Genomic DNA, 27,016 nt, shown 5'->3' on the forward strand with positions numbered 1-27,016 from the left:
CCTTTATTCCACAGTCTTTATTCTTGGTATCCTTACACAGGTTTAGGCTAGCTCACATCCTTAGCAAAGATTCAGTAACCATTTTGGGGGAGAGAATCATAGACCTTGAGATTTGAAGGAAGCTAATTGATTACCTTGTCTAACCCAAATCCAAAGGCAATTCCTACTACTCTGTAACTCTCAAATACCTCTCTAGCCTCTACTTGAAAATTTCTAAATAGAGGGAATCCATTGCATTTTAAGGTAACTCATTCTACCTTTGTTTATCTCTTAGCTATTAGAAATAATTTCTGTGTATGATCCATTGCTCCTGGTTCAGCTCTTTGGGGCCAACTTAATAGCTCTTTTATATACAGTCAATCCTCAACTTTTGTGGGGGTAATGTTTCTTAGAAAATGGTGCAAAAGTAAAAAAAAAACAATAATGATGGTACATTGATTCTATGGGAAATAGGAGGTTAGGATCCAATGATCACCAAAACTGTACTCTTTTATTAGAGATTGCTGAAAATACACTTGAAAGGCAAGCAATGTTCATTTTATGGCACCATAGTTTAAGAAGGATATTGGTAAAATGGAGAACCCCACAGAGGAAGGCAACCAGTACAGTGAGTGATCTTGAGTCTCTGATGTATGAGGACTGGCTGAAGCAACTGAGGATGTCTACTCTGGATAAGAGAGGACTCTGGGACATGATAGTTGTCTTCAAGTATCTAAGTCTTTAGATACAGTTTTCAAAGTCTTACAGTCAATCCTCAACATCAATTTAACTTTCTTGACTTCAAGCATGCACATGATTTCATTAGTAACCTAATTTTTACTTTCATGTTTTCAACCAGGCATATATGCGGCCATGCACAGTAGAGAGAAAACTGAGAGGCGTCATGTGTGGAGGTTTGTAGAGCAGCTGATATCCTAGTAGGTGCTTTACTGGTCTTGTTTACCCTACCATTGTAAAGCTCTCTTCATGCATTCATTGCAAATGTTCACTGTTTGCCTTTAAAACTCAAGTTTTGTATTGTAATAATGCATAGTGCAAGACCTTTGGACTCTAAGCCCAAGTGTGCAAACTCAGTGATATAACTTAATGAGAAAAGGGGCAGCTAGGTGGCGCAGTGGATAGAGCACCGGCCCTGGAGTCAGGAGGACCTGAGTTCAAATCCTGCCTCAGACACTTGCCAACTTACTAGCTGTGTGACCCTGGGCAAGTCACTTAACCCCAGTTGCCTCACCCCCCCCCAAAAAAAAGCCAAAACAAAACAAAACCATAACTTAATGAGAAAATAAAGGTATTAGATAAACTTCATGCCAGAAAGTCTGCAGCCACTGTAGGGCTACTTGTTAGGGTAGAAGACAGAGACATTATAACCACTTTATTCCTAGAAGCTATTTTTCTCTTAATATAACCCAGGCAGCTATTTTTTCATATATTAATTGGACTAGATGCTGAGGTCCCTTTCAACTTTGAATTTCTGGGATCTGGGATCTTGGTCACTCTTTGCATTTTAGTTTTCTCATCTGAGTGTAAGCTGGTGCTTTTTTTTTTTTTTAGTTGGATAGTTTATTTACTGAAATAGGCAAAACCAATGATAGTTGTATGAGAAACACTAAGAAAACCAATTCTTTTTTTTTTTTTTTAGTGAGGCAATTGGGGTTAAATGACTTGCCCAGGGTCACACAGCTAGTAAGTGTTAAGTGTCTGAGATTGGATTTGAACTCAGGTTCTCCTGACTCTAGGGCAGGTGCTCTATCCACTGGGCCAACTAGCTGCCCCCAGAAAACCAATTCTCAAAGGAAAAAAATATTTCCTGAAGGTTGAGATGGCTGAAGTGTTTTGTTTTCCCCCAGATAATTTACATAAGACAATTTTGAGGGACTTTGAGTTTGATAGCTTGGAAATGCTAATCACTAGAATGTTTTGGCAAATATGGGACACTTGTATTTTGCCCCTCTGGGCTGTTTCTGACAGAAATGTGAATTTTGGTTTCTTATCCAAAGACAGAGGTGAGCCACTTCATACACAAACACTCTGCTTTGAGGCAAGAGTCAGTCAGAAACTGAAGAGAGAAGACTGAAAAAGCAGAGCAAGTCAGAAACTGAAGAGGGAAGACTGAAAAAGCAGAAGAAATTAAGCCTGCTCCTTTTTTGGGGGGGGGGGAGCAGGGCAATGAGGGTTAAGTGACTTGCCCAGGGTCACACAGCTAGAAAGTGTCAAATGTCTGAGACCAGATTTGAACTCAGGTCCTCCTGAATCTAGGGCTGGTGCTTTATCCATTGCGCCATTTAGCTGCCCCCCAAGTCTGCTCCTTTTTGATTGAAAGGATCCAAATCCAGCTGAGTCCATCTTTATAGCTGGCTCATAGAAAAACAGCTAAACTGAGAGCTGAGAAAAGAGCTTAGAATCCACATTGCCTTCCTATTCAGCTGATTAGAAGAAAAACATTGCTGCTGATTGGAGAAATGAAGAATTCTCAGCTGCTGAACAGTGCTAGCTGGGGAAAAGAGAGGTTTTTCTGCCTTGTTCTTTTTCTTTTCTTTTCTTTTAATATGTAGGTATTTTTGTTTATTTGTTTGTATTGACAATGTCATGGTACACTCAAATGGATCTCTGATTTGACTGATTTGCAGATTCCCTTTAGAGATGCAACCCATCCATGCCTAACCAGCCTGTATCAACTCTCTTCATGCCCTTCCAAAAGTTTGCCATAGTAAATCCTAGTGGAATGCTCTGTCATTCCTCACTCAAGAAACATGAGCCCATCTCTTTCTGTCCTATATTTTCTTTCTTTCTTTTTTTTTTTGGTGGGGCAATGGGGGTTAAGTGACTTGCCCAGGGTCACACAGCTAGTAAGTGTCAAGTGTCTGAGGCTGAATTTGAACTCAGGTACTCCTAAATCCAGGGCCAGTGCTTTAACCACTGCTCCATCTAGCTGCCCCCTGTCCTATAATTTCTTGATGACAACCTTTACTCTTGTATTTCTTCAGAATTTCTCATTGGCTATATGTTGTAGCCTTTTGGTACCATCCAAATACTTTGCCACTGCCCTCTGTGTGATGCTCATGCTTAGTTCTTCAGAGGCAGTGGGGTTCTAAGTTGTCCTTCCTTCATTTTGGAAGAGGACCAATGATATCATGGGTGATTCCAAGTATCACTGTCATAATCTGAATTATTCTTTGCTGAAATCTAGAGATTGAAAGAGGAGAAAACCCTCAGGTGTTTGTCTGTCTTATCTTTTATTGCAGCCTATAATTTAAGAACAAGCCTAAACAGCTTTGTTAATCTCAGGTTTAGGGCAACTGCTTTTAACTCAAAGAGCTTAATTCTGCCTCACAGCATATATACAAACCAGCAGAGAAGAGAGGACTTTTAATGCCATTCAGCAGATGACTTTTTTAATGCCAACTGTTCTCTAAGAAGACCAAGGACATGGTCTGTAGGCCAGAGTTATCCCTATACACATAAGTTTCCTTATTCATATGCCTCCCTTTTATATTTCTATAAGTTTGTGAGTGCTGCACTGGTGGAAGAGGATGACCCAAATTTATAGGTGGACTATAATGTTATGATTATTCTTTACATTATATTTAGTAAGTATTTTACAGTTAAGTCTAAATGGTGTCAACATGGCTGATTCATTCAAGTGAGAATCATACCAACAAGGGCTCAGGAGCTGTACTTGTAAGTAGTGGGTATATAGCTTTCCCATACCACATTCAAAACTAGGACCCTAAAAGTGAGTGCTGGTAGGGAGTGGCTACCCCTTTCTGGGAAAACTCCTAACTTGCCAGCATTAGAGCAGACAAGGACCTGACAAATCATTGATTCTATCCTTAAGAATAGTTAGCTGAGGGGCGGCTAGGTGGCACAGTGGATAAAGCACTGGCCCTGGATTCAGGAGTACCTGAGTTCAAATCCGACCTCAGACACTTGACACTTACTAGCTGTGTGACTCTGGGCAAGTCACTTAACCCCCATTGCCCCGCAAAAAAAAAAATAGTTAGCTGAGCCCTGGATTCAGGAGGACCCGAGTTAAAATCTGGCCTCGGACACTCAACACTTACAAGCTGTGTGACCCTGCACAAGTCACTTAGCCCTCATTGCCCTGCAAAGAAAAAATAGCTGAGGGGCAGTTAGGTGGTGCCGTGGATAAAGCACCAGTCCTGGATTCAGGAGGACCTGAGTTCAAATCCAGCCTCAGACACTTGACACTTAATAGCTGTGTGACCCTGGGCAAGTCACTTAACCCTCATTGCCCCAGAAAAAAATATAGTTAGCTGAGAGAGAGAAAAGTGAGCTTGTCCATGGCCTGTCCATGCCCATGGTGCATGTAAATAAAATAAGGCATTTGTAGTCAGCATCTTCAAAGACTCCTTCTGGTCTGAATATTCTAGGATTCTAGGATTGTTTTAAAGGTGGTACTTGAATGAGGCACTCATATCTTTGTACAGTGGAAAGAATACTGGACTTGGAACTAGAGGATGTTGGTTCTAATCTCAATGTGCTTGTTACCTCTGAATTTAGATAAATCATTCAACCTCTCAGTTTCCTCATCTGTAAAGGAAGGACTGAGTGTGGTGACAATGCTTTTGACTAAAAGAGGGTAATACCACCTTATAGAATAGTCAAGGAGCAGTTAGAATATACAAACCACGAGAGAAGAGGTGACTTTTAATGCTATTCAACAGGTGATTTTTAGTGCCAACTATTCTCTACTATCCCTGCTACCAAGAAAGACTGAAATTGTTGGATTTCTTGAGCTTGGGAGTTTTTTGTTTGTTTGTTTGTTTGGTTTTTTTTAGTGAGGCAATTGGGGCCAAGTGACTTGCCCAGGGTCACACAGCTGGAAGTGTCTGAGGCCGGACCCAAACTCGGGTCCTCCTGACTCCAGGGCCGGTGCTCTATCCACTGTGCCACCGAGCTGCCCCCAGAGCTTGGGAGTTTTAAGCTGCCGTAAGTGAGGCTGTTTAGTTGTCCACAGTACATCTAGCACCTATGTGGTGAGCCTCCAGGAGCAGAAGTATGGTTGTGTGTGTGTTGGGGGGCGGGGCAGAAATAAAACCAAGCTAAGAAGGGACACACTGCCTTAGGTTGGAAATGGAGCAGGTCAAAGCTTCTGTGATAATTAGTATCTGTTGCACATTTAGCCTGGGCAAGATAAGGAGATCCAGTTTCTAGAGTACACGGCCTCTAAGCTCACTCCCAGCTCCAAATATACGATCCTATAAAAAGGTGGCTTGTAAAGTTTCAGTATAAACTGGATGATATGACTGAGTTATTTTTAACTGTCTGGGAGTTGTGTAAAACCTCAAGCAGAGAGCTCTGAGAGCTAGGGATGGAGGGGTGGGGAGTATTATTTATTTCCCTTCTCATTATTTTGCCCCACCCCTCTTTATCTCTCTCCCTTGATAAATATATTCCCTTTTTCTACATCCCCACAATTCATTTTCTTTGATCATATCATTATTTCTAGGTAGAATGCCTCATTCTGTCTTCTGTCCTATCTAAAACTGATGAATCTTTCTTTCTCTTTTTCTTTTTTTTTTCCTGATGTATCTTTCAAGGCTAAACTTAGGTCTCCGTGAAGGCCTGGTCCACAATCACCATTTCTTCCTCTAAACTCCTCTTGCACACATTTGATGACCAACTGACCTGCTATCTTGTTTTGGGTCTTGAAAATATTCATAGAAGTTCTGGAGCTTCCTGCTGCACAGGTGACTAGCTCTCTTGGCTGAAGTTCAAAGCCAGGGCACTAAGCAGCAAGGCAAACTGTATTTGATACTAATTATAATAAATTGAATAGCCATCACCATCATTGTCAATATTATTAATGTAATAAAATTCAAAGAAATAGCACAAAACAATATAATAGAGCTACAGAAGAAGTTTTACATAAACTGAAATTATACGATTAAAAATGGTAATTCTCTTTTCCTATGGGTTGGAATGTCAGAGTTAGAATTATCTGGGGATGGAGCTTATAAAGACCCCAAATAACTTGCTAGCCTATAAAGATGGCTCAAGTAAACAATCACTGACGTTGAGACTATGCAATGATGAATAATTCTGCCTTGTTTCAGAGAAAGTCTAAACATAGTTACTTGGGGAGTATTCTGGGGGTATCTGTGGGTGTGTGTGGCCTTTATCCTTTTTCACTGTATCAAGTCAGCAGCTATCTACTGAATTTTGAGGAAAAAACACTTACAAGTGATATTTACTATTAATACCAATATAAACCAGTAGTATTGAAGACAGTGCCAAGCTAGCAGGACCTTGGGGTCATTTGATAAATGTATGTTGATGATATAGCATCTTGGAGTAAACCAATAATGTTCTGTGCTTTTTTAAAAAACTCAGATATCAGCCTGTATTTCAAACTGAATCTTAAGAGGGACTGGAATTTCCAAAGGAACTATCAAAACAACCCTCCACTCTCCCACACACCACACACATCTAATTTCCTCTCTATGTCTTTTGTTAGAGATTCTGAGCACCATTATAATTTTCTACATTTCAGATTTAGTGCATTGACTGGACATTGTACTGTATTTGTACCATTTATTTGCTGGTTATATATAGATATTTTTTCTCTGGCAATAGAATGCAAATTCCTTGAAAGCCATGATTGCTTATTTTAAAAATTTCCCCCCATTAACTCCTCAGTGTAACATAATGAATAAGAGAACAGACCTCAGAGTCAGGAAGACCTGGGTTCAAGTTCTAATTTCTGACATATACTGGCTGTGTGACCTTGTGTAAGTCACTTGATTTAGTCTTCTCTAAGACTTATACATTGTGGAGGAGGTGCCAACCTGTATTGGTATAGAGAGTTTCTTATACCAGTGAAATCAGAACTAGCATGGTGTCTCCTATATAGTAGTAAGTCCTTAGAAAGTTGTTGATTGCTTGATTAATGGGGTCAGGGCATAGATGTCTATCCTTTTCTAAGCCCTGTGCTTGATCATATACTTCTAAGCTTATGAAGATTTCTGTGTTATCATCATCATTTATCATCATGTAGGAAACCTGGCACAACATTTAAGAGATCCTTTAAAGCTTTATCTCCTCGGTATAGAATGTGACCCTCTTTTCCTAAACCATCCACTAAAGAGAACCATGAGCATCAACATGACCTAATGACCAGATAAGAGATGGAGACATGCTAACTAGTATCTAGTTTTGTCTCTAGTATCTAGTTGGCTTGGAATATGCTTAAAATTAAGTCAGCCCGGACCCCATATCTAAGACTTGTCCATCACAAGCCAAAAGATAAATTTGAGAACAAAAGATGAACTGAGCACTGGAAATTCTCCAGAAATGTCCAAGCTCAGCAGTTTTACTGCAGAGTAAGCCATAGTCAATTACAATGGTTCTATGAAGTGAGTTCGGGAACCTGAGCATTGATCTTCTATCCCCATCCCCAGATTCAAGGTCCCCTTGGGCCATCTCAGTGGTTTGGAGAAGCACCATGAGCTAGTAGAAGGGTCAATGGATTTTCAGTAAGAAGACAGGGTTTTAATTCTACCTTTGCTAGTGACTATCTTTGAAATCACTGGATCAGTTTCCTCAATGGTAAAAACAATAGGATTGGATTAGATAATTTACAGTTTGTACTTAAGTTTCTATGTTTAATTCTGAGGAATACCTGAGAAGTATGATAGCTCTGCCTAGGGAGCCAGGTACTTTCACAGTCTGGAAGAATCTCTTGAACTCAAACTTGACATGCTGAAAATGGAACAACTCATTTTGCCAAGGTAACCTCTTAATTTCTGGAATAGTTCTAGAATAGAAGTAGACCTTTTTTTATAATATTCTGGAATAGTTTTCTAGGAAACTACCTGGTGAAATTACATACCCTAGGGTTCAGAAATAAGGGTTTGAAATGTATTTATTGCTTCTGGTTCCAAACCGCTCTGTTTTTATGACAGGAAGCCTGGTATGCCTTAGGGGAGGCAAAGGGAAGAAATATGTCATATCACCACCTGTTTGGTCTGATTAAGTTGTGATTTGCCATTTGTCATAGTGCCTGGATTAAAATGCACCAAAATTACCCAGCAGATTTTCTCATATTCTGGGGAGAGAGGTAAAGGAAATGGAAATGTTTCATTGACACAAGGGTTTGCTCCAGGCTGGTAATACAATATGTTGACAGCTTAAAGCAAGAAACTTGACATTAGTAATACTTCATATTTTTTCCCCCCAAACTTACTTTCTGTTGTTGGTGAACTAAGAAATTATCAAGAGTTTCCTAAACTAGCAAGAGTTACCAGTACTTCTTCTTCTTCTTCTTCTTCTACTACTACTACTACTACTACTACTACTACTACTGCTGCTGCTTCTGCTGCTGTTGCTGCTGCCACTACTACTGCAAATGTTACTGTTACTACTGCTACTGCTACTACTACTACTACTGCTACTACTACTACCACTTTTTGGTATGGACCTGTGATCTCATCAGTGTAGGAATCTGACAATGTGGAATCCTATCTCACAAAGATATAGATAAATAACTTATCCATTATTTAAAATCTTAGAAAATTGTCTGAGGGGACACTGAAGTTAAATGACTTGCTTATGATCACAAAACAAGTATGTGTCAGAAGTAAGACATGAACCCACATCTTCATGATTCTAAGGCTGGTCCTCTATCTGCTATGCCTATCACCACCACCACCATCACCACCACCACCACCACCACCACCACTATTGTAACCCTAGATTTCATGGTTTAATTCTGCATTAAAATTTTTTTATTCAGACTTGTATTTCCAAGGGTTGTGATGCTAAAATTTTGTTTTGGCATTGTGGACAAATCCAATATATGCTTAATTATGTACTGGTCCATAGGCCCAAACCTTATTGACCATGAGAAGAAAGTGAGATAAGTAATTTTCTCTCCTTTTCCATCTTGAAGTTCTTCTGTGGGTCCTCAACTCAAATTAATGCATTAGCTTAAAAAGGAGGGTATTTACAAGGAGCAGAGGAAAACAACTGTCACTGCTGCATCCTTTACTGTCTGGCAGCTACAAAATATCAGAAAGTCTCAACTCTCACTTATGAAAAAAAAGCCCTGATGGCAGTAATTTCTGAAAGATCTTTGACAATGGACCAATGTCAGACTGGATTGCCCCTCTTGTTATGCTGTAGGATCCTAAGGAAGCTCCTGGTTTTCAAAGAATAGGGTGTTCATAATTCATATGGCATCACTAAAATATTGGTGTTAAAAGAATGAACTTTTTCATGAAAGCAAGAAGTTTGGCATCATTAAACACACTGCATTATGTGTGTCTGAGTGTGCACACAGATATGTAAACACAGACACACACACACACTGAAAAGGTGCTATAGATAATAATAGCTTACATTTGTATAGCACTTTAGGGCATCTAGGTGGCACAGTGGATTAGAGCACTGGCCTTGAAGTCAGGAAGATTCATTTTCTTGAGTTCAAATCTGGCCTCACTTACTAGTGATGTGACCCTGGGCAACTTACTTAACCTTGTTTACCTCAGTTTCCCCACGTGTAAAATGAGTTGAAGAAGGAAATGGCAAACCACTTCAGTATATTTGCCAAGAAAATTCCAAACCGAGTCCCAAAAAAGTCACATAGAACTGACATGATTGAACAACAACAACAAAATATAGACCTTTAAAGTTTACAAAGCACTTTAGATGATATTTCATTTTATTATCTCAACAACATTGTAAGATAGGTAATATAATTATCCACATTTTACTTATGAGAAAACCGAGATTCATGGAAGTAAAGTGATTTGTCCAGGGTCACAAAGCTAGTAAGGATCTGAGGCAGGGCTTTCTGAGTCTAAGTCCAGTGTTGTCCTCACTGCATTGTCATTAGGAAATAGACAGTGAGCTGGGTCCAGAACTTAATAGTGGTAGGAGACTGGTCTCGATTACAATTGAGAAGTATTATGTTCTCAATGATACCAAACTTTTGCTATCACATAAGGTCATTTTTTTTTTACACCAATACTTCCCTAAAGAGGACATATAGATATAAATCATGGAATATCGTGGTCTTGGAGAGTAAAAATTACAAGCAACCCCAAAGGCAATAGAAAGATGCAGAGTAAACATAGATTACACCATGATGCCAGTGGTAACTTGCATGAAAGAAGTGCTATCTCAGCCAAGAGGTATAAGACCAGAAAACAAATTGGTTGGTCATTGAGCAAGAATAAAAGGTAGCAGATGGACAATGTACGTGGCACACGTGGACCGATGAGATATTAAAAGAATGAGGAGTGGTCTTATAACAATAGGTTTTCTATTTGGGATTAACAAAAAGATACAGACTGTATCCATGTACCCTTCCCATGGATTGGGAGCAGTCACAATCTGTATCTATTGAGAAGGTAGCTTCCCTGCTGGGATCACAGCTCCATCCAAGTATCAAAATATCTCTCACATTGTTTTGCAAGTAGAAGGTACTGAATAAATGGTTGATCAATTGAATTATGTGATAGACATAAAATAAACAATAAATATTCTTCTTATTATTTTCAGGGCCATTAAATTGCATAAGAGCTCCTGAATCCCAACCTATAAAGCAATCTATAATATTTTTGTTTCTATTATTGCTCAATTCAATTAAATAGAAATTTGTTAAATGTCTGCTAGGCACAAGGAACTGAAAATACAAAGGCAAAACAAAAGTCTCTGATCAAAAGTAATTTACAAAATATTTGGGAGACAAAACATATGCAAAAGTTAGCAATAATAATGATAATGGTAATAATTATAATTAGCACTTATGTAGTACTTTGAGGTTTGCAAACTGCTTTGACAAATATTATTTCATTTGATTCCTCACAACAATACTGTGAAATAGGTTCCATTATTAACCCCATTTTACAGATGAGGAAACTGAGACAGAGAAAAATTAAATTACTTACCCAGGGTCATACAGTTAGTGTTTGAGGCTGGATTTGAATTCAGATCTTGACTACAAATCCATCCCTCTATCTATTGTGCCATCTACCTGCCTCAAATGTAAAATATATATACAGTGATACAAAACAATTTTAAGAGAGACTGAGCTCTGACAATGGGGGTATTAGTAAGGGACTAGTGTAGGAGGTGACATCTGAGCTGGGTTCTGAAAAAAAAGCTCAAGAAATACTGATTTAAGTTAAAAATAAAAGTTACTTTAAAAAAATAGCAGTGATCCCAGTGTTAACAAAGGTCTCATTATTAGAAACACATACCTACTTTCACCACTTCTTTTTTTCAGGAGCAGTGCTAGCTCAGATAGCTAGACAGTTCAGTGGATAGAGCACCGGGCTTAGAATCAGGAAGAACTGAGTTCAAATCTAGCCCCAGCCACAGGGCAAGTTACTCAGCCTCTCTTTGACTGTTTCCTCAACTGAAAAATGGGGCTACACATGGTTTGTAGGGATTTCCAAAGAGAAGTATGACTAACAGTAGGACTTCTTTACCTGCTCCATTCAGGAAACTTAAAACTTTGTAAAAATAAGGAATTTCTCTTTATGAGAAAATTTAGGGAATAAGTCTTAGAATCTATATCCCAGAAGCATTTCACACACAACCTCAATTATTTTCCCTCTTAAAACCTCCCTCTCAGCAATATTATCATGATTGTTTTAAATACCACTCATCACAATAATGTCTAGCGAATGTAAATACCAAGTTGTGGGAATCCTAAAAGTGTCACTGTGCCCTGTGGTATCATACATGTCACAAAGCTGGCATATAAATCTATGATAAAGAGTTTCAGTTTGGGTCTTTAAGGGGTTCATAGTAATAAAAACTAGCATTTATATATCACTCAAGATTTGCAAAGCACTTTACAAATACTTTCTCCCTTCATACTCACAATGTGGCACGACTCACAAGGTGGGAACAATTATTATATTCCCACAATTAAAGAGGGTTAATTCACCTCTTTAAATACCATCCATAGAATTTAGGTAATGTTCTTATTGAGGGACAGTGGAGAATTATGGGTTGCATATGGTCTGAACTGCAAGGTATATACATATATACATATGATAAGACACATACACACATATATGTATACATGTGTGTGTATATATGATAAGACACACACATATGTGATAAGATTCAATGTGCTTTTTTTCCTATGGCATATCTTGGTATAAAAAGATAATCAGTATATTAAAAACAGTGAATACTGACCTATCTGGTAACAATGGAATCCTCAAAGAAAACAAGCATCAGACCATGAACAAAGATATCATTCATTTTTTCACCACCTAAAGTTTTTTAAAGGGGAAATGGATTTTTCTAACTCAGGGCTCAAAATTCCTCATCTATGTAGCTCTTTAGAATTTCACTGTAGGCTCTGAACTGTTGGCACTGTTATTCTGAAGAAAAATTTGTTGGCATGCTATGTGTGTGTAAAAGTAATGATGCTAACTCTTGAAAATAACATTGTGATGAAGGAAGAAATTGATGAATGATGGAAAGATTTGTCAGTCTCCTTTGATTTACTGATTGAATTAGGTATTAAAATGTTAAAAAATATTGTCTACATTAAAAATCCCCAATTAAGCACTAAATAGGAAATCTTAAAACAATTAAAGATGAGATTAATAAAATTGTGTAAGAAAACCATTGAAGTAATAAATAAAACTAGTTGATTTTATTTAAAAGAACTCAATAAAATAGATAAACCATTGGTTACTATGATTAAAAAAAGAGAGAAGAAAACCAAATCACTAGTACTAAAAGTAAAAAGGTGAATGTCTAACTAATGAAGATAGCAATTGTAAGAAGTTATTTTGCCCAATTATATGCCAATAAATTGCAATGATGAGCTGGTTGATTTTAGAAAAATATGGAAAGACTTGTATGAAATAATGAAGAGTGAAATGAGCAAAACCAAGGGAACGTTGTACACAGTAACAGCAATATTGTTCTAAGAACAACTTTGAATGACTAGGTCATTTTAAGTATTATATATACTGAAATCAACTACAAAGGACCTATGAAGGAAGATGCTATCCACATCCAGAGAAAGAAACAATAAATATATGGGCAGCATAGTTTTAAATATATACAAATATTTGTATCTAATGGTAACCTTCTTTAGAGTGGGAGGGGAAAAAGTGGGAAACCTTTAGGGAAGGAGGGAAAAAAGTTTACAACAGAAAACAAAAGAAAACTTAGAAGGAAGCACAGAAAAGCAAGGTAGCTTTGAAAACAGTATAGTATTTATTATATAGTTTTCAAAAAAAAAAGGAAACTGTAAAATGGAAACGCATGCTTTTATATTGATTCTTTTTTATGTTGTGCTGTGGAAGGATTTTTTTTGTCTTTTTGTACTTAAGTTCAAAATGAATAACAAAAAAAGGAAAAAATATTGTGGCCTCTTTGTTATGGTACTAGAGAATGCTGGCTCCCATCTTTGGAAAACTGGCTAGCCTTACTCTAACCTTTATAATTTATTGGTGTTCAAAACCACTTCAGGCAATTTGTCATTATCTCTCAGCTGCAGCTTATTTCTTTAGTTAGGGAGAGACCTGCCGGTTTGATAGCTTTTGGAGCTAATAAAAAGAGAAGGTATTAATTTGCCTCACTAACTTTCCCTTGTGGCTAAAAAGCGTCCTATCTTTCTTCCTAGCTCTTGCTTAAAACTTTCTCCCTTTCAGCACAAAGGATGCATCTCCTTAGCTGACTCTGAATCTTTTTCTTTAAATGAAAAAAAAAAAAGACATGAAGAAAGACTTGGTATTAATTTCCTTTTATTTCTTAGAGCTTCAAACCTACTATTTAGATGTTCTCCATCAGATTGGTCATTAAAAAAAAATGTTGCCTTTGTTTCAGTGGAAAGAGCACTGACTAGAATCTCTCTCTCTCTCTCTCTCTCTCTCTCTCTCTCTCTCTCTCTCTCTCCCTCCCTCTCTCTCTTCTTCCCTTCCCCCTTAATCCCCACCTCATTTCCTTCATTCCCACAAGTGAACTCAGTTTCTATCACTAAAATAGGTTAAAGGGTGAAATATAAGTACTATAGAAATGAAGCATTTAGGCCTTATACCCATATATCAGATAACTGCCTCCAGGCAAATGATAATGCTTTTTTAGGGTAGATTAAACTCCAAAGAGTGGGCTTTTTGTAGGTATATAATTTAGAAGAACAAGGAATATCATATCAGGTCTGCTTTCCTAAAAATTCTTTATTAAGAAAACAGCACTTCTTCCTTAAAAGCAAACAAACTTATGAATACAATGGAATACTTCAGTCCCATGAGAAATAATGAAAGAATGGTTTCAGAGAAACATAGGAAGACTTGTATGAATTGAGGCAGAGCAAAGTGAGCAGAACCATAAGAACAATCTACACAGTAACAGTGACATTGTAAAAACAGCTTTGAAAGCCTTAAAGACTAAAAAAAAAAAAATGAAAGCCTTAAAGACTAATTCCAGAAGAAGAATGCTACCCATTGCTTGAAAAAGAAATAATAGACTGAGGGTATAGAATGAGCTATATCTTTTTGGACACCAACTATATGATAATTTATCTTGCATATTTGTTACAAAGACTTTCTTTTTTCTTTCTTAGTGGGGGTGGGTTGAGAGAAAAAATGCTATTAATTTAAAAATAAATTAAAATTTTTTTTTTTTTTTAGTGAGGCAATTGGGGTTAAGTGACTTGCTCAGGGTCACACAGCTAATAAGTGTTAAGTGTCTGAGGCTGGATTTGAACTCAGGTACTCCTGACTCCAGGGCCGGTGCTCTATCCACTGTGCCACCTAGCTGCCCCTAGATGATATACTCTTGATCAATTGTTGTAATTAACTCAAAATAAGAAAACATCAAAGATGTTTAGAAGGTGTTAAGTATTTTTTCCTTCCAAATAAAAAATATATGTAATTGTTCTGGTGCTATCAAAACTAAAGTCCCTGCCATGAGAATCTCATGAAAACTTTATGGAAAGAAAATATATTCCTGCCAAAGTATGTAAATACCACCAAACAACAAAGGCCAACAATGATTCAGTCATGATGTTTTTTAAAAATTTGTTTTGTTTTGCTTTGGGTTTTTTTTTTTTTTTTGCCTTTTCTTGGTTCTTCATGGGATTCAGCCAAGGTGAGCTCTGGAAGAGTAGCCCCTGAGGCTGATTACAAAGCCTGAAACAAAGAAGGGCAAGAACACCTTGTAGGGAGAAGAGAATTATGATTTTGCACAGCCTGGGTTCTTTCATTCCACCTTTTCAAAGCAGTTTCAAGCCTTTTTCATTCCTTTTTCTGATCTTTACTATTACAAAAGAGAACCAAGATGAAGGAAAAGTTATGGTGAATTCATTTTACAAGGGAAATTTGAGGTATGATCCTGTGAAGTAATAGGATTATAGCTGTAGATCTACAAGGGGCTTCATAGACCACCCAGTTTACTCCTCCTTCCCCTTTTACAAATGAGGAAACTTAGACTCGGGGAGTTAATATAACTTGTCCAGGGGCACAGAGCTTATAGGGTCAGATTTGAACTCAGGTCCTCTGTCTCCAGAGCAGGTATTCTGGATAAAACACCGGACTTGGAATAATAAAGTCCTAAGGTTGAATCTTGACTGAGACACTAATAAACTGTGTGACCTTGAGCAAATCATGTAACCTCTCTTAACTTTGTGTGTGTGTGTGTGTGTGTGTGTGTGTGTGTGCGTGAGGCAATTGGGGTTAAGTGACTTGCCCAGGGTCACACAGCTAGTAAGTGTCAAGTGTTTGAGGCTGGATTTGAACTCAGGTCCTCCTGAATCCAGGGCCAGTGCTTTATCCACTGCGCCACCCAGCTGCCCCCTAACCTCTCTTAACTTTTGCAAGGTAAGGATAATGATAGCAACAACCCATAGGTCTTTGTGAGGATCAGATGAGATTTGATATATCTATACATCTATATCTAAATATATTTTTATAGAAATCACTTTGTAAGCCTCAATGGGCTACATAAATGTTACTTTTATTACTTTTGACCATTAACAAACCTAGAGTTTTCTCTTTTTTGCAATCCCTGTGAAGATCAAGTGAGATGCTAGTAAAGCACTTTGCAAACATTAAAGTGCTATATAAATACTAATTATTATAATAATTATCATCATTACTATTATCTACCATCAACAAACCCAAAGCTTATGCAACCTAGATAACAAACTCAGATGTTGTAACATCAAGGAGAAAATGGTTCATCCATCATCAATTCTTAAACATGAGCACCACTTGAGCTTACCCACTCCCCTGTAAAGCACAAGATCACAGAAAGGTGTTGGATCACCAAGTCCTCCTTACCTGTATCTTTGCTTTAAAGACTGTTTCTCTGTGGACTTGCAAACATGTCCCACATAGTACAAAGGAAAGAATAAAAAGTTCCAGTTGGTGGCAAACCACGTCAGGGTAAAAGGGGCATCAAATTTCTTGAAGGTCAGCTTGGCGAGTTGTGTAGAGCCCGCCCATGAAGAACAGATGCACAAAACCACTGCCACACCCCAGAAAAACTTCTTGAGCTGCTCTCTGGAGCATTTCCAACAGCAATGTCCGGCTCTCCCTCCAGCCTCCACTCCAGCTGGCATTTGGGTCTCTGTTGGAGCTGGAGAGTCCCGAGGGCGCTCATCCCCTGGAAAGAAAAAAATTGGTAGGAGAAGGTTAACAGGGATTCATGGCCTGCACCTGAGGAGCTCTCTCATGATTTTCTGTCTCCATAGAGTTGAGAATGGAGTGGGCTGGGGTGCTGAGCCACTGTCTGAAGTCAGAATTCATTTGCAAAAGCAGGTAAAAGGGTGCTGTTTAGGGCTCCTGTGAGAAGAGAAGTACTTGGCCAGTGGCATTCTGCAATACTTAGGAAGGAGTAGAATACATGTTTCTCTATCTTCAGAACACACACATTAGCTATCGTTGTGTTGACTCATGTACCTTCTTGTGTATGTTATTTAAGGGAGCTGCAATAAAGATCCACATTTTGCTTTATGCTTAAATAATGAAAAAACAAGACCCCTTTCCAGTTGAACTAATTAACAAGCCTTCTATACAAGCAGGCCCCCAGAAATTCCCTGCATTGCATTTCTTCTAAAAAGCATAGTTTTGTACAACCTAATTGGTTTTTCTTTTTAGAACAGAAGTTCTTAACTTTTGTGTGTGTCATGGATCTCTTTGGCAGTGTGGTGAACCTTATGGACCCCTTTTTAAGAATGTTTTTGAATGGATAGAATACAATATTCTGTCATTTAGTTGTTTTCAGTTGTCTGACTTCATGACACCATTTGGGTGTTTTTGTGTTTTTGTGGGTTTTTTGGTCAAGGATGCTAGAGTGGTGTTAGAGCTCATTTTACAGATGAAGAAACTGAGGCAAACAGGGTTAAATGACTTGCCCAGGGTCACATAGCTAGTAAGTGTCTGAAGCCAGATTTAAACTCAGAGAGATGAATCTTCCTGACTCCAGGCCTAGCACTCTATCCCCTGTGCCACCTAGCTGCTCCAAATAAAATATATAGGATTACAAATAAAACCTATTATACAGAAATAAAGATGTAATTTTTCCCCATCCAAATTCATAGACCCTCTGAAATCTATTCATGAAACCCTGGGGTTAAGAATCCCTGTATAAAGGGATTTTTGCCTCTGGGAATGTAAATAACTGCTAATCCATGGGGCTAGGCTCACTCCCCAAAATTTGGCATTGATTCATGTGCTGCCCATTCAGGTCACAGGAAGGGAAAACTCCAACAATTTCTCTATTAATACTTTCCATTCATGTTTATACATGTGATCTGAAATCTGGGAATTTAAATAGAACTATTGCTTTATGCATTTTGAAATTCTTCATTTGTTTATCATCCCTTCTTGTGTACCAAGTTCATAACCCAAGTATTGTTCTGGATGCCTTGCTCTCCCTTACCTGATCAGTTGACAAAGCCTGACACTTTTACCTTCCCAACATTTTCCCCCTCTGACCTCTTTTTTCTACTCACATAGTCAACACTTTACTTTAGCCTATCATAATTTCTTTCTTATCTTTTTTTTTTTGGGTGGGGCAATGGGGGTTAAGTGACTTGCCCAGGGTCACACAGCTAGTAAGTGTCAAGTGTCTGAGGCCGGATTTGAACTCAGGTCCTCCTGAATCCAGGGCCAGTGCTTTATCCACTGCAACACCTGGCTGCCCCTGCCCATCATCATTTCTTGACTTGATTATTGCAACAGTTGACTAATTGGTCCTTCTGCCTCAAGTCTCCCCTCATTTGGGTTCATCCTACACACTGCTTCCAAAGTGATTTTCCTCAAGTATAGAGTCAACCATATTAATTCCCCTACTCAATAATAACTCCAGTGGTTTTCTGTTGCCTCTAGAATAAAATATAAAAAACACCCTCATCCCTGTTTAGTTTTATAGCTTGGACCCAAATTATATTTCCAGCCACACTGGATACCACCTACATCCTGTAATAGAGCTCTCCCTATCCCTTACTCCATTTTAGTACTTAGCAAAGTATCTGTCACATAGTAGGCACTTAATAAATGCTTACTGACTGACTGCTCTTTGCCTTTGCACTAGCCATCCCATATGCTTAGAATGTGTCCCCTTTTGTCTCAGAGTCCTCTTCCTTTAAGATGCAATTCAAGCACCATCTTCGTCATAAAGTATTTCCTGATCCTCCCATCTGTTACTGCCCTTCCTCCAAAACTATCATGTATTCAGACACTTTGTACATATTTGAATTTATTCACTTTGTGTTTATGCTGCATATATTTTTATATGTACTTGTTGTCTTCCCCCTCTTGAATATATATATATGCCTTGTAAGTAAGGATTATTTCATTCTTTGTATTTGTATCTTTGTACTTGTAGCCTGGCATTGCGGCTAGCACATGGTAGGCACTTTATCAATAGTTATTGATTGTTAGGATGAATTTAATACAACAAGCATTTATTAAATGTGTATAATATGCTAGTCACTGTAGTAGGTGCTGAGGATAATTAAAAAATTAACAAAATGGCCCTCTCTTCAAGAAACTTATATTCTTCTCAGAGAAAACAAAATAAACAAAAATAAGTCAATACAAAATATAGGCAAAATAAGCACAAAATAAATTTGGGGAATTGGGAACATTAACAACTGGGAGAATCAGAAAATACTTCTTGAAAAAAAAAGAAAATAAAATATCTCATGAGCTAAGTCTTGCAAAGTAAGTAGTGATTGTAAGAGGTGTCCAGACACCTTGGGCGAGTCATTTAGCCTCATCCTACCTCAGTTTCCTCATCTGTAAAATGGGGATAAAAATTGTACCTAATATCCCAGGTTTGTTGTGAGGATGAGACAAGTTAATGTTTGTAAATCACTTTGCTAACCTTAAAGCAAATGGCAGCTATTATTATATTCATTTTCAAAGCTTGGTGGAGTAGCTGAAAGAACATTGTGTTCAAATTTTGATTCATCCACTTAAAGTCTGTGAGACTGTAAGCAAGTTATTTAACTTTTCTGGATCTCAATTTGCTCATCTGTAAAGTGAGGAGGTTTGATTTAGTGAGTTCTAATGTCTCATATTTTCAGCCATGTGGCACAGTAGATAGAGTGTCCAAATTGGAGTCAGGCAGACTCATCTTCTGGCCTCAGACACTAGCTGTGTGACCCTGGGTGAATCACTTAACCCTGCTTGCTTCAGTTCTTCATCTGTAAAATGAGCTGGAGAAGGAAATGGCAAATCACCCCGGTATCTATGTTAAGAAGACCCCAAATGGGATCACGAAGAGTCAGACATAACTGAAAAACAACAAAACAAAAAAGGTCCAATATGTATCAATTTTCATTATATGGAATTGGATCCACTTGGTGGGGGGGCACTAGTTACATGCATACAAATTCTACTTCTAGTAAAGCATCAAGTGAAAAACATAGCATCCAAATTCAGTTTCACAAATTATTTTCAGGCTTACTTGCATCACCCAAGGGTTTTCTTTATTGAGGGTTGATTGATTTCTTTGCTTGTAGGCTAAATACCCTTCCAAATCTACCTGTTTCACCAGCCCTGGGGAAGGGCTGAGAAAGAGTGGTATTGTTAACAACTCAGGTTGGAGTTTCATTCCAATCTGAGAAATGAACTGTCTCTTCCACCATGGAGTGGATGATAGGCTAAGGAAACAGCAAACTGCTTTCAAGTCCTCCTGAGTTAATGCCTTCACTTTATGGAATTTATCTATCACCTTGAAACAAATGACCAGATTCTAAAGCACAGTTAGTTTCAGTTGTAAATTCAAAATATAGTACAATTTATACATGGATTATGTAACTTTTCAGATGATCCAGTCTCTACTTCCTTCAATGTATATAAATAAAACTGTTGTGATTTAGTTGGATAAAAACACCTTTTGTTATTGTTGTGCCTAGGGAAAAGTAAGTATTTTTACACTTCCAGCTTTATTGTTAAAAATCCATATCCGAGCCATAACTTGAGGGAGCAAAAATCAATGTATAAGTGAAAGACTATTTTACAGTGCAAGCATGTATAAGTATGCATTTTTGCTGAGCTTGAATAAATCTGTGGCTAGAGTAAGTGTGTTTCTTGGTTTAGCTGCCTTACATTTTCAGAAGCAAAATGTATGGACAATTTCTATTATGGTCTAATAAATTTATGAAAACAGAAATGATTGATTCTGTGGAGGCATTTAAATGAAGGCAATGGGCATTAAATAATTTAATTTACTGTTACTAAAATGTTTGGATTAAAGAAGATATTCTCTAGTGTGCATTTTCCCGGACCATTTTGCCAAACGAAATATTAAAAATACACAAATGTGAAATGTAAAGGCATTCATAGCTAAAATGAACATTCCATCCTTTTAAAATAATAATTAGTGGGTAGAACAGATACACAGGGAAAGAGTCAAAGGAAAACAAGCAAGTACAACCCACCCTAAACCATTCCCCAGAAACTATTCTCCAGCGATGGAACCTAGCTCCAGTCCTAGGTACTTATTATCAGATTTGCAGATGACGGGAAGCTGGAAACAGTGACCAAAATTCTGGATGAGAAAATAGGAATTGTGTTTAGTTGTGGGTACCACATCTTTGGAAGGAAAATAACAAGCTGGAGAGTGTCCAGAGGAGGGTGACCAGGATGGTAAAGGGTGTGGAGATAATTTTATATGAGGAGCAAAGAAAAAAAAAAGGAAAAGGGTATGCTTATGCTGGAGAACATGACTTCAGGGCCAGGTGGAGAGATTATAGCTATCTTCAAGCAGTTGGTGGACTGTTATATGGAAGAGTGGTTAGACCCAGAGGGCAGAACCAGATGTTAATTGGTGAATGTTAAAAAGAAGTTAAAGAGGATGTTAAAGAAATTTGGGCTCTGTATAAGAGAAAACAATGCTATTAATTACATAATGTACATGTATAACATATTATGCGATATATAAACTATATTATAAATTATAAATCCTAATAATTAGGCCAATCTTAAAGTACAAAGGACTGCTTTGGGAAGTTGTGGAATCTTTCTCACTACAGGCTTTTAAAAATTTTTAAATTTTAATTTATCAAATAACACATACATTTCCATAATATAGTTGAATAAAAAGAAAAAAGATCATCGCATATGAAACTACAAATCTATTACATATAACTTGCTATTCCTTTTAAATATATAATATTATAATGTAAATTTTTCTACCCCACCCTTTCCCTTTTATTACACCCCTTCCCCACTCTAGACATGGCTTCCATTAGACAGGTAAAGGCTAGATGATTACTGGGTTGGGTGTCTCACAGAAAGATCTTTGTTTAATTATAGGTTGGATTAGATATCCTCTGGTTTCTTCCTCTGGGATACAAAGGTTTTATGAACCAAAAAAAAAAAAAATTTCCACAGGTTGTAATGATGGCCAAACTAAGGATGTAAGATTTAACAGTCCTATGATGAGGTTCAAATAGTCTACTACACAAGTAGAGAATGGGGAAGGGAGTATGGGTGCTTGATCAACGTCCTTCATATAGAGGAGGAAGAAGGGCGGCATGCAGATAGAGATAGCTAGAGTGGTTCCGGAATATGCACCAGTAGAGTCGCTGACTGCAAAGGGATTTTATCAGCTCCCACATTTAGCTTTATCTGGTCTACTTGGGAGTGGATCATACAAAGGCACCTAAGGGTCACTGACATTAGCTGGCAGGGAGCATCTAGCTCCTTTAGTCCATGTGAGTAAAAATTCTATAGTTCTCTAACATCTCTGGGTCATCCAGAGCTGGTGAGTTGCCTGAGCTGAGGTGCTTGCCTGGATACAGCTAAAGTGGGGGATGTGAAGGGGATGATACTTGTCTTGTTCCTTCTTAATGGGTGATGAATAGTATATACAATTCAGCAAACTTAATAGTTATCTTAAAATGGGATGAGGTTTTTTTCCTTTGAAATGCCAAACTGACCAACACCAAGGGCATGCATGGTTAGATAATAATTCACGTGAAAAGGACCATTTAATGGAATGCAAGTTTCGGGTCTAGGTATGATATTGCAGCCAGAAAACCCAATGTGATCTTAGGTTGCCTGAAGTAGAAGGTACAGGAAGAGGGAGGGATAACATCCTGTGGCATTTTGTGTACCACGTTCAGTACTGGAGACCGCATTTGATGAAGGACCATGGCAAACTGGATATATCCTGGGGAGAGCAACAAGGATTGCTAGGCCAAATAGAAAATCTGCAGACTGGAAATCTATGAAGGCTGGGTAAAGGAAGTAGGTGTTTAGCTTAGAGAAGGAAACATAATGTTGGTGGTGATGGGGAGAGAGGAGGTGGGAAATGACAGATGAACAAGCCAGTCATTTTCAAGTTTTTGAAGAGGAACTGGAATTGGTTTTTGGCCCCAGAAGACCTAGCTAGGAATAAGAAGTGGAGGTTATAGGAAAGCAGATTTGGGCTTGGTGGCAGGGGCAAAAAATCCTGACGATTAGATTTGTCTCAGAGTAGGATGGAGAAGGTGGAAGACCTTTTTTCATGAATGTTGTAGAGGGGATTGCTGTTTCAGGTACAGATTGGTATAGATCAGAGATGTCAAACTCAAACAGAAATGGGGGCCACTAAATTGCACGTGAAGATTTCTGCAGGCTCATATTGTCTTAGAAAATCACAAATTAACATATTTACATTCTATTTTATTTGTATTTATTTTGTTAAGTATTTCCCAATTACATTGTAATTTGGTTGGAGCCCCACTTGGCTGCTTGGTTTTTTTGTTTTTTTGGTGAGGCAATTGGGGTTAAGTGACTTGCCTAGGGTCACACAGCTAGTAAATGTTAAGTGTCTGAGGCCAGATTTGAACTCAGGTCCTCCTGAATTCAGGGCCGGAGCTCTATCCACTGATGGCTGTTTGTTTGAAACCTCTGCCCTAGATGGCTTTTGAAGGTCTTCTGAAGATTTTACAAGATTTTATAGACTCTGAAATTTTACAAAACTATGTCTTCTCTCCCCACTAGATTGTAAATAAAGGGTTAACTTCATTATATATGATATGGGTATGATATAAACTAATAACACAAATTATTAGTTTATATTTTGTTATATACTATATTACACAATAATGTATATGTTAAATATAATAGATATATAATATAACTGTATTATATAATATGACAGACAATTATTAATCAGTTGTGAATCTTATCCTATTCTATCATGAATAATACAATAAAATGCATATAATATGTATATATAATTACATTTACACACATATATACATACATGTAGAGATAATATCTACTTGTGAAGCTGTAGGGCATACAAAAGAAGTACAAAAAAAATGAAAAAAAAACCCCACCCCAACAAATGGGTTTGGAAAATGGAGAGGAAATAGAATGCCTGCCCAGTAGGAAAAGGCTTTAGAGAAACTGGGACTTTAACTGATTCTTGAAGGTTCTGTGGAATTGAGATAAATGGAGGAAAGGAGAAGATTCCTTGCTGGTGGAGAACAAAATGAGCAAAGGCTCATGTGAATATTAACTGCAGGGAATAATAAAAAGTCTAAAGGACTCCTAAATCCACTGCATGGTCCTTGCAACTATGGAAGAAGTGGGAGTTTTAGGCCAGTTTAGCAGGCAAAATGTGATATCAGCACTGTTGGTAGCAGATGATGGACATCATGAGATAGAAGATCTCCTTTTTGGAACCTGTCTTGCTCAGCAAGGAAAAGTTCTTTGGTCTAGAATCCCACTACAATCCAGCCCCCATTGCCCAAAACAATAAACCATTTGCTGATTGGAGAATGAAAGATTGGACCAATATATTAAACAGAGTTAGCAAAGGTATTTAGTTTCTGTTGTTAGAAATGTAGGAAAAACTTCCCACAGTATACATTCTCTAACTTTAAAATTCTTACCCTGTTTTTCAGCCATTTTCACTGTTACTTTTCCTTGAGCCATCCTATTTCTGCTCTTGAGATAACACCATAATCCTATCTTGCCAACATCCCAAACTCAATATTTCCCTGAAAAAAATCTTTACCTCATATCCTATCCTCCTCAAGAGAGCTGTAATTAGCATCTTCTGGACCAATTTGGTTTCAAGGGGAGGGGAGAGAGAGAGAGAGAGAGAGAGAGAGAGAGAGAGAGAGAGAGAGAGAGAGAGAGAGAGATATGGGCACTCTTGGATGCCAGCCTCATATGGTAGGCAACCTAAGACTTCTTCTGGGATGATGTAGGGAGGTCAATGAATGTAAGAAGCAGGACTGGGTGGGCAGAGCTGTGGAGAAACTCCTTGGGGATGTGGTTAGCCATACTAGAGAAGGAATGTAAGTTCTGTTTGCATACTCTAAATTTCAGTTTCTTAGAGCAAAGCCACAGTCACCCTTCCTTGGTTATAATAAAGCCTCACCCTCCCCACTCCCACTCCAATCAACCCTTTAATTTACCTTCCATATTTCTGTTAATGGCACCACAACTCTCTCAGTTGCCTTGGCTAGAAACCTAAAGTCATGGAAGCAGCCTGGTACAGTGGGAAAAGCATTTAGTTTGGGAGTCATAGGACCTGAGTTCAAATGCCATTTCTGTCTCTTACTGCCTGTGTGACTTTAGAAAATTGTTTTTTCATATGTCAAATGAAAATATTGGATCAGAAGACTTCTCTGGTCCCTTTGAGCTCTAGGTATATGATCTTTCACTTTTCACTCCCCTTCTATTCCTACATCTATAGGACAGCAACTAGCAACCAACCAAACAATATCTGCATCTAATCAGTAACCAAGCAGCCTAGCTACGCTTCATGAGCCACATGATCTAGCCCAGTGCTTCTTAAATTTTTTCCACTTATGACCCCTCTTTTTTTGTGGGTCAATGAGGGTTAGGTGACTTGCCCAAGGTCACACACCTTGTAAGTGTCAAGTATCTGAGGCCAGATCTGAACTCAGGTCCTCCTGAATCCAGGGCCGATGCTCTATACACTGTACCACCTAGCTGTCCCAACCCCTTTTTGCTGGAGAAATTTTTACATGACCCTGGATATATAGTTATATAAGATATGTATACATAACCTTTTTTTGGGGGGGGCAGGGCAATGAGGGCTAAATGACTTGCCCAGGGTCACACAGCTAGTAAGTGTCAAGCGTCTGAGGCCAGATTTGAACTCAGGTTCTCCTGAATCCAGGGCTGGTGCAAACATTATCTATAATGGGAATAAGCTAGAAGCCTTCCCAATAAAATTAGGGGTGAAGCAAGGATGCTCATTATCAACACTATTATTCAATATTAAACTAGAAATGTTAGCTACAACAATAGAAGAAAAAGAAGTTGCATGAATTAATATAGGAAGTAAAGAAACAAAACTTTTGCTCTTTGTCGATGATATGATGGTATACTTAGAGAATCCTAAGGAATCAACCTTAGCAAAGTTGCAGGTTACAAAATAAACCCATGTAAATCATTAGGATATATATATATATATGTGTGTGTGTGTGTGTATGTGTGTGTATGTGTGTATGTGTATACATATGTACATGTATGTATATATGTGTATATAACCAACAAAGTCTGGCAGCAAGCGATAGAAAGAGAAATTCAATTTAAAATAACTGTAGATTATAGAAAACACTCAGGAATATACCTGCCAAGACAAACCCAGGGTCTATATGAACACAATTACAAAGCACTATTCATACAAATAAAGTCAGACCTAAGCAATTGAAAAAACATTAATTACTCATGGGTAGGTTTAGCCAATACCACAAAATGACAATTCTACCTAAATTAATTTACTTATTCAGTGCCATACCAATCAAACTACCAAAAAATATTTCATAGATCTAAAAAAATAATGAAGTTCATCTAGAAGAACAAAAGAACAAGAATATCAAGGGAATTAATGAAAACAAATGTGAAGGAAGGTAGCCTAGCCATATCAGATCTCAAACTATATTATAAAGTGGTCATCATCAAAACTATTTGGTCCTGGCTAAGAAATAGAGGGGTGGGTCAGTGGAATAGATTAGATATACAAGACAGTAGAAAACAGCAATCCATTGTTTGATAAATCCAAGGACCCCAGCTTTTGGGACAAGAATTTACTATTTAACAAAAACTGCTAGGAAAACTTAAAAACAGTATGGCAGAAACTAGGTATTGACCAACATCTCATACCAAAAACCAAGATAAGGTCAAAATGGGTACATGAGTTAGACATAAAGATTGATACCATAAGCAAGTTAGGAGAGCAAGGAATAGTTTCCTTGTCATACCTATGGAGAAGGGAAGAAATTATGACTAAACAAGAGATAGAGAGCACTACTAGTTGTAAAATGGATAATTTTGACTACATTAAATTACAAAGGGTTTGGGCAAAGAAAACCAATGTAATCAAAATGAGAAAGAAGGAAAACGGGGAAAATTTGTTTTTACAAACATGTCTCTGATAAAGGCTTGATTTCTGAAATTTATAGTGAAATTGGTCAAATTTATAAGAATACAAATTATTCCCCAATTGATAAATGGTCAGAGAATATGAACAGGCAGTTTTTAGATGAAGAAATAAAAAAGCATGTATAATCATATGAAAAAATGCT

The 27,016-nt window shown here is 37.8% G+C and overlaps 1 protein-coding gene across 6 annotated transcripts in view; it reads right to left on the reverse strand.

Annotated features, from left to right (window-relative positions):
• The window catches only part of SLC35F3 (solute carrier family 35 member F3), a 553,895-nt gene that overhangs the window by 112,130 nt on the left and 414,749 nt on the right, over positions 1 to 27,016 (reverse strand). For all 6 annotated transcript variants that reach the window (XM_043963772.1, XM_043963773.1, XM_043963776.1 and 3 more), the window contains one exon: positions 16,281 to 16,605. In XM_043963772.1, the coding sequence (XP_043819707.1) occupies positions 16,281 to 16,605 (325 nt within the window). The remainder of the gene's footprint in view (positions 1 to 16,280; positions 16,606 to 27,016) is intronic.

Source organism: Dromiciops gliroides, chromosome 4 (assembly GCF_019393635.1).
Source record: "Dromiciops gliroides isolate mDroGli1 chromosome 4, mDroGli1.pri, whole genome shotgun sequence".
NCBI lineage: Eukaryota > Metazoa > Chordata > Mammalia > Microbiotheria > Microbiotheriidae > Dromiciops > Dromiciops gliroides.